The sequence below is a fragment of the Hyperolius riggenbachi genome, unplaced genomic scaffold (genome assembly GCF_040937935.1).
Source record: "Hyperolius riggenbachi isolate aHypRig1 unplaced genomic scaffold, aHypRig1.pri scaffold_166, whole genome shotgun sequence".
Taxonomy (NCBI): Eukaryota; Metazoa; Chordata; class Amphibia; order Anura; family Hyperoliidae; genus Hyperolius; species Hyperolius riggenbachi.
In genome coordinates, this window is record NW_027152377.1 from 252,655 (window position 1) to 267,950 (window position 15,296).

Here is a 15,296-nt window from a genome sequence, read left to right on the forward strand (position 1 = left end):
TGTGAGCAGCGATGAACCCTTGGACTACTGGGTGTGCAGGCTTGACCTGTGGCCAGAGCTGTCCCAATTTGCCATCCAACTTCTGTCTTGCCCTGACTCAAGTGTCCAGTCAGAAAGGACCTTCAGCGCAGCTGGAGGCATTGTCACTGAGAAGAGAAGTTGCAAAAGTGTTCAGTACCTCACCTTTATCAAAATGAATGAGGCATGGATCCCGGAGGGCTACTGCCCGCCTGAAGACTAAGTCAGTCCCCAAAAACACACAGCATCTCTCCCTGCACGCCGTGTGACTGCCTGCCCCAAGACTAAGTCGGTCACCACACAGCATCTCTGCCTGCAGGCCGCTTGACTGCCTTCTCCGCCACCACCAACAGGGTCCAGGACTCCAGGTGGATTCTTGAATTTATAAGACCGCTGCTAGCAGCGGCCGCAATAATAATATTTTCTGGTGAGTGTACATGCCTGCCTAATTTTTCTGGCTGCACTGCGGCTGCAACAACAAAACAAAAGGCATGTACATGTGCCAATTCCCCTTCGTGATCGTTACCTTGCCGCGGTGAAGGGGCTTGCATATCACAATGAAGCAATGACCGCCGGCTATATGAGTGTCTCGTGGGGCACACCCAAGATAATAAGGTTGCTGCATTGTGGACAGACCAAATTCGATCAGCTGGACAGTCACTGTTCTTCTGTCATTGAGCTACCTCAGCCTGGTGACCATATGGGCTGGAAAGCTACCATCGCCTGCACTCTGGCACCAGTCCAGCACGGCCGTCACTACACAAACAGCTGTTTGCAGTGCGTTACAGTGAGTTTAATGTGTCAGTGTGAAGCAGTACACTAATTACACTACCTGATTGATGTATACACATGCAAGATGTTTTAAAGCACTTTAGTCCTATAATTTAGCAATAAAATGTGATTTCTGCCCTTAAAACACTGCTTTGCGTCAAATCCAGATTTTTCCCCAGGACTTTTGGCGTCTATCCCACTCCGCCATGCCCCCCTCCAGGTGTTAGACCCCTTGAAACATCTTTTCCATCACTTTTGTGGTCAGCATAAATGTTTCTAGTTTTGAAAGTTCGCCTCCCCATTGAAGTCTATTGCGGTTCTCGAAAGTTCGCGTGAATCGAACTTTTGTGGAAGTTCACGTTCGTGGTTTGCCAACCGAAAATCGGAGGTTCGGACCATCTCTAGTGTACTCATCCACAGTCTGGTGCCCCTCTCTATTGACTCTCTGATGTAGGATTGCAGCTGGTGTGCATGGAGACAGGTCGGCAGAAGTCACGGGGGTTTATTTACAATAAGTGCATATTTTATTGCTGATTGCATAATCACTGGCAGAGTTTTCCCATCTCCATCACATCTCCTGTGTTCAGCCTCTTAATCTTCGTATCTGAAAAGACATGGCATAACAACCAAGTCATTATTATATATTGGGGAAGAGAGAATGCATTTCTGTACATTGTTCCTTCACAGCAGCGTAAAGCAAAGTCTTCTAAGTATGAGGCCCGGGACCCACTGGGAGAGCTTTTGCAGCGCTTGCGGATCACTGGAGAACAGCAAAGCACTACAGCAGTGGATCTCTAGGGAGATGATCCCACACCTAGCATTGTGATTGCAGATCGCTGCTTGCTGCATTTTGGGAGTGATCCCGGAGCCATGGCATCAGTGGCTGCAGTACCCAAATTACAATAGCTCTGAGATTCGCTTTCCAAATTGCGTAACTTTTATAGCAAATCATGGGTGCTTTGCTACAAAGCACCCATAGTGGGTCCCAGGCCTTAAAGTAAACCAGTAACAAATAAAAAAAAATATCTCCTACTCTACTCTGGGATCCAGAGGCTTCCCTCTCCCAACTAAAGAGGTTTCCCGTCCACTGCTGGGACCTCCACAGAAAGCAAACCATAAACGTCAGTGCTCCTGCATGAGCACACTAGCAACCTTTGGCTCCGGTGGAAATACCCGAGCCTGATCGGATCCGCTCTACTACAGTCAGCTCACGCCTGCACAGACCAGATCAGGGTCAGCTATTTCCACCAGAGCCTTTTAGGAAGCTACTACTGCACCTGCACAGGAGCACAGAAGAGGAGACTTTTGGGCAGGCAGGTGCGGGGGGGGGGGGGGGGGGGTGACCTGTGTGCCCAAGCACCCTCCCCCCTTTAAATAGCCATAAAAAGGCCCCTTTGGCTGTAAAAACAAAGCTCCGCCTCTGGCCGCAATAAGCCCTGCCCCTTCCCACGGAAATCCCTGCTCACATCTGCAGGAAGCTGCTCCCCATCTTGGACACTTTGGAGTAAAGAGGTGCCATACAGGAATCCTAGTGTAACCATCCCCACAGCTGTGTGGGAGCAGGTAAAATAGTGCATCTCTGACAGCAGCGACCTTTCCCTCCCCCAGCCTCCACAGTGACCTCTCCCTCAACCTAGGACCCGTACTGACCTCTCCCTCACCAGCATTAGCATTGCAGTGATTCCGCCTCCCCAGCACCCACACTGACACTTCCCTTTCCAGCATCCTTCCTGTCCCCCATCAGTACCATTCCTGTTCCCAGCAGCACCCATAGTGACCTCTTACAGCACCTAAACTGACCAGTACCCCTAATGACTTCCTCTTTCTGCAGCACCCCAAATGACTTCTACTTCTCCCAACATCCACCCCCTCCCCATAGCTGGCACCAGCACTCACGCTCACATGACCTCAAGTACCTGCACCCAGGCCTGACACCTGCACACACCCTCCACATGGCCCTCACTATCTACACCAAGCACTTACTTAACCAGTACCCACACCCAAAGAATCTGCATTCAAAACCCATGTGACGTCCAAAGCCCACCCATAGCCAGCACCCAGTACAGGCATGGTGCCAAGTATTTGCACCCATGTCACATCCAGTACCTGCACCCAGCACCCACATGACATCCAGTACATGCACCCAGATCTCACATGGCACTAAGTATTAGCAACTAGCACCCACATAGCACTCGATACCCACCATAGCCAGAACCCACATGACACTCTGTACCCACATAGCACCCAGCATCTGCATTCAGCACCCACATGACAACCAATACCCCCTAGACAGAAAGGAGGATAGGGTGTGCAGGGGGCATTGTGGGGGCCCTTTTTTTAATTTGAGCACCTCCCCCCACTTATGGACCCTCTGCATGGCCCTGCTTTTGGAGTCCCATCGCTGGATCCTCTCTGGCAAGGAGAACAAGGAAAGCCTCTTTAGGATCCAGAGTCTTCCCCTTCCCGAGGTAAGTATCCCCCCACCGGGGAACTTTTTTTCGTACATATTTACTTTAAGCCCACGTTGAGGAATGGATGTAAAAATACCATCTATAAGCTCTACCAATTGGTGTGCAGGAACTGGCAGAAGCCTTGTTCCACACAAAAGGTAGCAGCTATCCTGAATTCTTATGGTCATTTTATAAAAAAAAACAAAAATTGAAAAAACAAACAAACACAAGGAGTCATATTGCCAAGCTCAGTAGATGGGGCTACCACATCACCCAGCTGTTCAGATAGCATGGAGCGGGGCACAGACTGGACTCCGGTAAAGATGGCAGCCTATGGCACAAGCAGTCTGCTTTACAGGAAAGCAGTGTCTGCTATTTAAAGTGAACCAGAGACAAAGCACCCTTATGAATTTACCATATATATCAGTGGGAACATTCGAGAAAATACCTACCCTGCTCTCTTTTTCATCCTTCACTGCTCAGCCTGCTTGTTATCAGCCCTGATAAAATCCCAGACTGAGCATTCAGTCTGGCTTTGCTCAGGAATCATAATAGCGGATTCTGTCTTCTCTGATGTCTTTTCAAGCCCAAGCCTGCCCCCTTGTGGTATAATGACTCAGCTACAATGATTCCTGAGCAAAGCCAGACTGAAAGCTCAGTCGGGGATCTTATCAGGGCTGGTAACAAGGAAGCCGAGCAGTGCTTCATTAGCAGAGAGCAGGGTAGGTGTTTTCTCTCATGTTCCCACTGATATACAGTACATGGTAAAATACATGAGGGTGCTTCGTCTCTGGTTTACTTTAACCACTTCAGCCTTTAAGTGTTTTTTCACCTTATGCATCTGAGCAATTTTCACCTCCCATTAATTTGTCAATAACTATCACTACTTATCACAATGAAATGATCTATATCTTGTTTTTTCTGCCACCAATTAGGCTTTTTTGGGGTGGTACATTTTGCTAACAATTTTTTTTTTCTAAATGCATTTTAACAGGAATATTAAGAAAAAAAAATTGAAACATTCATGGTTTCTCAGTTTTCAGCCATTATAGCTTTAAAATAATACAAGCTACCATAATTAAAACCCACATATTTTATTTGCCCATTTGTCCCGGTTATTACACCAATTCAATTATGTCCCTATCACAATGTATGGCGTCAATATTTTATTTGGACATAAAGGTGCATTTTTTCAGTTTTGCGTCCATCACCATTTACAAGCTCATAATTTAAAAAATAATCATATACCCTCTTGACATGTATATTAAAAAAGTTCAGACCCTTAGGTAACTATTTAGGTTTGTTTTTTTTTAAATGTATTTTTTTTTTATTAAAAATTGTATTTGGGTATTTTTTTGGGGGAGTGTGGGAAGTAAACAGTTAATTTTAAATGTATGTCTGTTTATTTAAAAACTGCATTCCCATTCACTGATCTCTGGGCTATCGGGCGGCGACACGGGAGCAAGCATGACCGGCAGCGGGAGTGCACGGTAGCGCGGCAGCAGCCCTTTGGACGTAGCAGCTATGTCCAAAAGCCTTCAATGGTTAAGGGTGTTTTCTAGGACATCAGTTAAGCTTTTAAAGAGAAGGAAAAAGACTGTACACTCAAATCTATCATTAGTGGGCACCTTTACAATCTTATGTATTATACCTGAAGTATCAATTCAAAGAATATTCACCCTTCTACTTCATAGATTTGTTTTACCTTTGAATATAGTAGTAAAAATGTTTCGGTACCGTGTTAGCCAAACAATATATGTAGGTAGAAAATATGTATCTACCTACATATTTTACCTTTGCACAAACTTCTGCACCACTAAGAACGACTGTCAAGGTGATCAGATTTTCTGACGGCACAAACATCATAGACCTCAGACAAGAGCGGAGAGCAAGTATATCGTCAGAAGATCGAGAGGATCTGAAACTAATGTAAGGTCAACAAGCTTGTCCTCAACTCAGAAAAAACTGTGGAACTGACCACCTATTGCAGGGGAAAAAAACCCTGAACTACCCTTCATTCTCACTGAGGGCTCTGAAGTTGCCAGCCTCTGATGCTCGCCTGCTGGGTACTACTATCTCCAGGGACTTTAGGTGGGAAGAGAACTGCTCCAAACTGCATAAAAAAGCCCAACAACGGCTGTTCTTCCTGCGCCAACTGAAAGTTTAAAAATGTCTTGCACCCTCCTGACCTGCTTCTACTCCACTACCTCTATTCTATGCTCCTCTATCAGCGTGCTGGTATCAGTACTGGGTACTTGAGGCTAGGAAGATACATCAGAACTGCAGAGATTATAGGGACCCCACCTCCTACCTCTATTCTATGCTCCTCTATCAGCGTGAGGTACTGGGTACTTGAGGCTAGGAAGATACATCAGAACTGCAGAGATTATAGGGACCCCACCTCCTACCTCTATTCTATGCTCCTCTATCAGCGTGAGGTACCGGGTACTTGAGGCTACGAAGATACATCAGGACTGCAGAGATTATAGGGACCCCACCTCCTACCTCTATTCTATGCTCCTCTATCATCGTGTGGTACTGGGTACTTGAGGCTAGGAAGATACATCAGAACTGCAGAGATTATAGGGACCCCACCTCCTACCTCTATTCTATGCTCCTCTATCAGCGTGCTGGTATCAGAACTGGGTACTTGAGGCTAGGAAGATACATCAGAACTGCAGAGATTATAGGGACCCCACCTCCTACCTCTATTCTATGCTCCTCTATCAGCGTGCTGGTATCAGAACTGGGTACTTGAGGCTAGGAAGATACATCAGAACTGCAGAGATTATAGGGACCCCACCTCCTACCTCTATTCTATGCTCCTCTATCAGCGTGAGGTACTGGGTACTTGAGGCTAGGAAGATACATCAGAACTGCAGAGATTATAGGGACCCCACCTCCTACCTCTATTCTATGCTCCTCTATCATCATGTGGTACTGGGTACTTGAGGCTACGAAGATACATCAGAACTGCAGAGATTATAGGGACCCCACCTCCTACCTCTATTCTATGCTCCTCTATCATCGTGTGGTACTGGGTACTTGAGGCTACGAAGATACATCAGGACTGCAGAGATTATAGGGACCCCACCTCCTACCTCTATTCTATGCTCCTCTATCATCGTGTGGTACCGGGTACTTGAGGCTAGGAAGATACATCAGAACTGCAGAGATTATAGGGACCCCACCTCCTACCTCTATTCTATGCTCCTCTATCAGCGTGAGGTACCGGGTACTTGAGGCTAGGAAGATACATCAGAACTGCAGAGATTATAGGGACCCCACCTCCTACCTCTATTCTATGCTCCTCTATCAGCGTGAGGTACCGGGTACTTGAGGCTAGGAAGATACATCAGAACTGCAGAGATTATAGGGACCCCACCTCCTACCTCTATTCTATGCTCCTCTATCAGCGTGAGATACTGGGTACTTGAGGCTATAAAGATACATCAGAACTGCAGAGATTATAGGGACCCCACCTCCTACCTCTATTCTATGCTCCTCTATCAGCGTGTGGTACCGGGTACTTGAGGCTACGAAGATACATCAGAACTGCAGAGATTATAGGGACCCCACCTCCTACCTCTATTCTATGCTCCTCTATCAGCGTGAGGTACCGGGTACTTGAGGCTACGAAGATACAACAGGACTGCAGAGATTATAGGGACCCCACCTCCTACCTCTATTCTATGCTCCTCTATCAGCGTGTGGTACTGGGTACTTGAGGCTAGGAAGATACATCAGAACTGCAGAGATTATAGGGACCCCACCTCCTACCTCTATTCTATGCTCCTCTATCAGCGTGTGGTACCGGGTACTTGAGGCTAGGAAGATACATCAGAACTGCAGAGATTATAGGGACCCCACCTCCTACCTCTATTCTATGCTCCTCTATCAGCGTGTGGTACCGGGTACTTGAGGCTACGAAGATACATCAGAACTGCAGAGATTATAGGGACCCCACCTCCTACCTCTATTCTATGCTCCTCTATCAGCGTGAGGTACTGGGTACTTGAGGCTACGAAGATACATCAGAACTGCAGAGATTATAGGGACCCCACCTCCTACCTCTATTCTATGCTCCTCTATCATCGTGTGGTACTGGGTACTTGAGGCTAGGAAGATACATCAGGACTGCAGAGATTATAGGGACCCCACCTCCTACCTCTATTCTATGCTTCTCTATCAGCGTGTGGTACTGGGTACTTGAGGCTAGGAAGATACATCAGGACTGCAGAGATTATAGGGACCCCACCTCCTACCTCTATTCTATGCTCCTCTATCAGCGTGTGGTACCGGGTACTTGAGGCTACGAAGATACATCAGAACTGCAGAGATTATAGGGACCCCACCTCCTACCTCTATTCTATGCTCCTCTATCAGCGTGAGGTACTGGGTACTTGAGGCTAGGAAGATACATCAGAACTGCAGAGATTATAGGGACCCCACCTCCTACCTCTATTCTATGCTCCTCTATCAGCGTGTGGTACTGGGTACTTGAGGCTACGAAGATACATCAGGACTGCAGAGATTATAGGGACCCCACCTCCTACCTCTATTCTATGCTCCTCTATCAGCGTGAGGTACTGGGTACTTGAGGCTAGGAAGATACATCAGAACTGCAGAGATTATAGGGACCCCACCTCCTACCTCTATTCTATGCTCCTCTATCATCGTGTGGTACTGGGTACTTGAGGCTACGAAGATACATCAGAACTGCAGAGATTATAGGGACCCCACCTCCTACCTCTATTCTATGCTCCTCTATCATCGTGTGGTACTGGGTACTTGAGGCTACGAAGATACATCAGGACTGCAGAGATTATAGGGACCCCACCTCCTACCTCTATTCTATGCTCCTCTATCATCGTGTGGTACCGGGTACTTGAGGCTAGGAAGATACATCAGAACTGCAGAGATTATAGGGACCCCACCTCCTACCTCTATTCTATGCTCCTCTATCAGCGTGAGGTACCGGGTACTTGAGGCTAGGAAGATACATCAGAACTGCAGAGATTATAGGGACCCCACCTCCTACCTCTATTCTATGCTCCTCTATCAGCGTGAGGTACTGGGTACTTGAGGCTAGGAAGATACATCAGAACTGCAGAGATTATAGGGACCCCACCTCCTACCTCTATTCTATGCTCCTCTATCAGCGTGAGGTACCGGGTACTTGAGGCTAGGAAGATACATCAGGACTGCAGAGATTATAGGGACCCCACCTCCTACCTCTATTCTATGCTCCTCTATCAGCGTGAGGTACCGGGTACTTGAGGCTACGAAGATACATCAGAACTGCAGAGATTATAGGGACCCCACCTCCTACCTCTATTCTATGCTCCTCTATCATCGTGTGGTACTGGGTACTTGAGGCTACGAAGATACATCAGGACTGCAGAGATTATAGGGACCCCACCTCCTACCTCTATTCTATGCTCCTCTATCATCGTGTGGTACCGGGTACTTGAGGCTACGAAGATACATCAGAACTGCAGAGATTATAGGGACCCCACCTCCTACCTCTATTCTATGCTCCTCTATCAGCGTGTGGTACTGGGTACTTGAGGCTAGGAAGATACATCAGAACTGCAGAGATTATAGGGACCCCACCTCCTACCTCTATTCTATGCTCCTCTATCAGCGTGAGGTACCGGGTACTTGAGGCTAGGAAGATACATCAGAACTGCAGAGATTATAGGGACCCCACCTCCTACCTCTATTCTATGCTCCTCTATCAGCGTGAGGTACCGGGTACTTGAGGCTACGAAGATACATCAGAACTGCAGAGATTATAGGGACCCCACCTCCTACCTCTATTCTATGCTCCTCTATCAGCGTGAGGTACTGGGTACTTGAGGCTACGAAGATACATCAGAACTGCAGAGATTATAGGGACCCCACCTCCTACCTCTATTCTATGCTCCTCTATCATCGTGTGGTACTGGGTACTTGAGGCTAGGAAGATACATCAGGACTGCAGAGATTATAGGGACCCCACCTCCTACCTCTATTCTATGCTCCTCTATCAGCGTGTGGTACTGGGTACTTGAGGCTAGGAAGATACATCAGGACTGCAGAGATTATAGGGACCCCACCTCCTACCTCTATTCTATGCTCCTCTATCAGCGTGTGGTACCGGGTACTTGAGGTTACGAAGATACATCAGAACTGCAGAGATTATAGGGACCCCACCTCCTACCTCTATTCTATGCTCCTCTATCAGCGTGAGGTACTGGGTACTTGAGGCTACGAAGATACATCAGAACTGCAGAGATTATAGGGACCCCACCTCCTACCTCTATTCTATGCTCCTCTATCATCGTGTGGTACCGGGTACTTGAGGCTACGAAGATACATCAGAACTGCAGAGATTATAGGGACCCCACCTCCTACCTCTATTCTATGCTCCTCTATCAGCGTGTGGTACTGGGTACTTGAGGCTACGAAGATACATCAGAACTGCAGAGATTATAGGGACCCCACCTCCTACCTCTATTCTATGCTCCTCTATCAGCGTGAGGTACCGGGTACTTGAGGCTACGAAGATACATCAGAACTGCAGAGATTATAGGGACCCCACCTCCTACCTCTATTCTATGCTCCTCTATCAGCGTGAGGTACTGGGTACTTGAGGCTAGGAAGATACATCAGAACTGCAGAGATTATAGGGACCCCACCTCCTACCTCTATTCTATGCTCCTCTATCAGCGTGAGGTACTGGGTACTTGAGGCTACGAAGATACATCAGAACTGCAGAGATTATAGGGACCCCACCTCCTACCTCTATTCTATGCTCCTCTATCAGCGTGAGGTACTGGGTACTTGAGGCTAGGAAGATACATCAGAACTGCAGAGATTATAGGGACCCCACCTCCTACCTCTATTCTATGCTCCTCTATCAGCGTGAGGTACCGGGTACTTGAGGCTACGAAGATACATCAGAACTGCAGAGATTATAGGGACCCCACCTCCTACCTCTATTCTATGCTCCTCTATCAGCGTGAGGTACCGGGTACTTGAGGCTACAAAGATACATCAGAACTGCAGAGATTATAGGGACCCCACCTCCTACCTCTATTCTATGCTCCTCTATCAGCGTGAGGTACTGGGTACTTGAGGCTAGGAAGATACATCAGAACTGCAGAGATTATAGGGACCCCACCTCCTACCTCTATTCTATGCTCCTCTATCAGCGTGTGGTACTGGGTACTTGAGGCTACAAAGATACATCAGGACTGCAGAGATTATAGGGACCCCACCTCCTACCTCTATTCTATGCTCCTCTATCAGCGTGAGGTACTGGGTACTTGAGGCTAGGAAGATACATCAGAACTGCAGAGATTATAGGGACCCCACCTCCTACCTCTATTCTATGCTCCTCTATCAGCGTGCTGGTATCAGAACTGGGTACTTGAGGCTAGGAAGATACATCAGAACTGCAGAGATTATAGGGACCCCACCTCCTACCTCTATTCTATGCTCCTCTATCAGCGTGAGGTACTGGGTACTTGAGGCTAGGAAGATACATCAGAACTGCAGAGATTATAGGGACCCCACCTCCTACCTCTATTCTATGCTCCTCTATCATCGTGTGGTACTGGGTACTTGAGGCTACGAAGATACATCAGAACTGCAGAGATTATAGGGACCCCACCTCCTACCTCTATTCTATGCTCCTCTATCATCGTGTGGTACTGGGTACTTGAGGCTACGAAGATACATCAGAACTGCAGACATTATAGGGACCCCACCTCCTACCTCTATTCTATGCTCCTCTATCAGCGTGTGGTACCGGGTACTTGAGGCTACGAAGATACATCAGGACTGCAGAGATTATAGGGACCCCACCTCCTACCTCTATTCTATGCTCCTCTATCATCGTGTGGTACCGGGTACTTGAGGCTAGGAAGATACATCAGAACTGCAGAGATTATAGGGACCCCACCTCCTACCTCTATTCTATGCTCCTCTATCAGCGTGAGGTACCGGGTACTTGAGGCTAGGAAGATACATCAGAACTGCAGAGATTATAGGGACCCCACCTCCTACCTCTATTCTATGCTCCTCTATCAGCGTGTGGTACCGGGTACTTGAGGCTACGAAGATACATCAGGACTGCAGAGATTATAGGGACCCCACCTCCTACCTCTATTCTATGCTCCTCTATCATCGTGTGGTACCGGGTACTTGAGGCTAGGAAGATACATCAGAACTGCAGAGATTATAGGGACCCCACCTCCTACCTCTATTCTATGCTCCTCTATCAGCGTGAGGTACCGGGTACTTGAGGCTAGGAAGATACATCAGAACTGCAGAGATTATAGGGACCCCACCTCCTACCTCTATTCTATGCTCCTCTATCAGCGTGAGGTACCGGGTACTTGAGGCTACGAAGATACATCAGAACTGCAGAGATTATAGGGACCCCACCTCCTACCTCTATTCTATGCTCCTCTATCAGCGTGAGGTACCGGGTACTTGAGGCTACGAAGATACATCAGGACTGCAGAGATTATAGGGACCCCACCTCCTACCTCTATTCTATGCTCCTCTATCAGCGTGTGGTACTGGGTACTTGAGGCTAGGAAGATACATCAGAACTGCAGAGATTATAGGGACCCCACCTCCTACCTCTATTCTATGCTCCTCTATCAGCGTGTGGTACCGGGTACTTGAGGCTACGAAGATACATCAGAACTGCAGAGATTATAGGGACCCCACCTCCTACCTCTATTCTATGCTCCTCTATCAGCGTGAGGTACCGGGTACTTGAGGCTACGAAGATACATCAGAACTGCAGAGATTATAGGGACCCCACCTCCTACCTCTATTCTATGCTCCTCTATCATCGTGTGGTACTGGGTACTTGAGGCTAGGAAGATACATCAGGACTGCAGAGATTATAGGGACCCCACCTCCTACCTCTATTCTATGCTCCTCTATCAGCGTGTGGTACTGGGTACTTGAGGCTAGGAAGATACATCAGAACTGCAGAGATTATAGGGACCCCACCTCCTACCTCTATTCTATGCTCCTCTATCAGCGTGAGGTACTGGGTACTTGAGGCTAGGAAGATACATCAGAACTGCAGAGATTATAGGGACCCCACCTCCTACCTCTATTCTATGCTCCTCTATCAGCGTGTGGTACCGGGTACTTGAGGCTAGGAAGATACATCAGAACTGCAGAGATTATAGGGACCCCACCTCCTACCTCTATTCTATGCTCCTCTATCAGCGTGAGGTACTGGGTACTTGAGGCTAGGAAGATACATCAGAACTGCAGTGATTATAGGGACCCCACCTCCTACCTCTATTCTATGCTCCTCTATCAGCGTGAGGTACTGGGTACTTGAGGCTAGGAAGATACATCAGGACTGCAGAGATTATAGGGACCCCACCTCCTACCTCTATTCTATGCTCCTCTATCAGCGTGTGGTACCGGGTACTTGAGGCTACGAAGATACATCAGAACTGCAGAGATTATAGGGACCCCACCTCCTACCTCTATTCTATGCTCCTCTATCAGCGTGAGGTACTGGGTACTTGAGGCTACGAAGATACATCAGAACTGCAGAGATTATAGGGACCCCACCTCCTACCTCTATTCTATGCTCCTCTATCAGCGTGTGGTACCGGGTACTTGAGGCTACGAAGATACATCAGAACTGCAGAGATTATAGGGACCCCACCTCCTACCTCTATTCTATGCTCCTCTATCAGCGTGAGGTACCGGGTACTTGAGGCTAGGAAGATACATCAGAACTGCAGAGATTATAGGGACCCCACCTCCTACCTCTATTCTATGCTCCTCTATCAGCGTGAGGTACCGGGTACTTGAGGCTAGGAAGATACATCAGAACTGCAGAGATTATAGGGACCCCACCTCCTACCTCTATTCTATGCTCCTCTATCAGCGTGTGGTACCGGGTACTTGAGGCTAGGAAGATACATCAGGACTGCAGAGATTATAGGGACCCCACCTCCTACCTCTATTCTATGCTCCTCTATCATCGTGAGGTACTGGGTACTTGAGGCTAGGAAGATACATCAGAACTGCAGAGATTATAGGGACCCCACCTCCTACCTCTATTCTATGCTCCTCTATCATCGTGAGGTACTGGGTACTTGAGGCTACGAAGATACATCAGAACTGCAGAGATTATAGGGACCCCACCTCCTACCTCTATTCTATGCTCCTCTATCAGCGTGTGGTACCGGGTACTTGAGGCTACGAAGATACATCAGGACTGCAGAGATTATAGGGACCCCACCTCCTACCTCTATTCTATGCTCCTCTATCAGCGTGAGGTACCGGGTACTTGAGGCTAGGAAGATACATCAGAACTGCAGAGATTATAGGGACCCCACCTCCTACCTCTATTCTATGCTCCTCTATCAGCGTGCTGGTATCAGTACTGGGTACTTGAGGCTAGGAAGATACATCAGAACTGCAGAGATTATAGGGACCCCACCTCCTACCTCTATTCTATGCTCCTCTATCAGCGTGAGGTACCGGGTACTTGAGGCTAGGAAGATACATCAGAACTGCAGAGATTATAGGGACCCCACCTCCTACCTCTATTCTATGCTCCTCTATCATCGTGTGGTACTGGGTACTTGAGGCTACGAAGATACATCAGGACTGCAGAGATTATAGGGACCCCACCTCCTACCTCTATTCTATGCTCCTCTATCATCGTGTGGTACTGGGTACTTGAGGCTAGGAAGATACATCAGAACTGCAGAGATTATAGGGACCCCACCTCCTACCTCTATTCTATGCTCCTCTATCAGCGTGTGGTACTGGGTACTTGAGGCTACGAAGATACATCAGGACTGCAGAGATTATAGGGACCCCACCTCCTACCTCTATTCTATGCTCCTCTATCAGCGTGAGGTACTGGGTACTTGAGGCTAGGAAGATACATCAGAACTGCAGAGATTATAGGGACCCCACCTCCTACCTCTATTCTATGCTCCTCTATCATCGTGTGGTACTGGGTACTTGAGGCTACGAAGATACATCAGAACTGCAGAGATTATAGGGACCCCACCTCCTACCTCTATTCTATGCTCCTCTATCATCGTGTGGTACTGGGTACTTGAGGCTACGAAGATACATCAGGACTGCAGAGATTATAGGGACCCCACCTCCTACCTCTATTCTATGCTCCTCTATCATCGTGTGGTACCGGGTACTTGAGGCTAGGAAGATACATCAGAACTGCAGAGATTATAGGGACCCCACCTCCTACCTCTATTCTATGCTCCTCTATCAGCGTGAGGTACCGGGTACTTGAGGCTAGGAAGATACATCAGAACTGCAGAGATTATAGGGACCCCACCTCCTACCTCTATTCTATGCTCCTCTATCAGCGTGAGGTACCGGGTACTTGAGGCTACGAAGATACATCAGAACTGCAGAGATTATAGGGACCCCACCTCCTACCTCTATTCTATGCTCCTCTATCAGCGTGAGGTACCGGGTACTTGAGGCTACGAAGATACATCAGGACTGCAGAGATTATAGGGACCCCACCTCCTACCTCTATTCTATGCTCCTCTATCAGCGTGTGGTACTGGGTACTTGAGGCTAGGAAGATACATCAGAACTGCAGAGATTATAGGGACCCCACCTCCTACCTCTATTCTATGCTCCTCTATCATCGTGTGGTACCGGGTACTTGAGGCTACGAAGATACATCAGAACTGCAGAGATTATAGGGACCCCACCTCCTACCTCTATTCTATGCTCCTCTATCATCGTGTGGTACTGGGTACTTGAGGCTAGGAAGATACATCAGGACTGCAGAGATTATAGGGACCCCACCTCCTACCTCTATTCTATGTTCCTCTATCATCGTGTGGTACTGGGTACTTGAGGCTAGGAAGATACATCAGGACTGCAGAGATTATAGGGACCCCACCTCCTACCTCTATTCTATGCTCCTCTATCAGCGTGTGGTACTGGGTACTTGAGGCTAGGAAGATACATCAGGACTGCAGAGATTATAGGGACCCCACCTCCTACCTCTATTCTATGCTCCTC

At 47.9% G+C, this 15,296-nt stretch overlaps 1 protein-coding gene across 1 annotated transcript in view; it reads right to left on the reverse strand.

Moving 5' to 3' along the window:
* Window positions 1–1,290: 1,290 nt before the first annotated feature.
* Window positions 1,291–15,296, reverse strand: part of LOC137543688 (ATP-dependent RNA helicase DDX25-like) — a 76,484-nt gene continuing 62,478 nt past the window's right edge. The window contains exon 9 of the mRNA XM_068264811.1: window positions 1,291–1,393. Within this exon, the coding sequence (XP_068120912.1) occupies window positions 1,332–1,393 (62 nt within the window). The 3' untranslated portion in view covers window positions 1,291–1,331. The remainder of the gene's footprint in view (window positions 1,394–15,296) is intronic.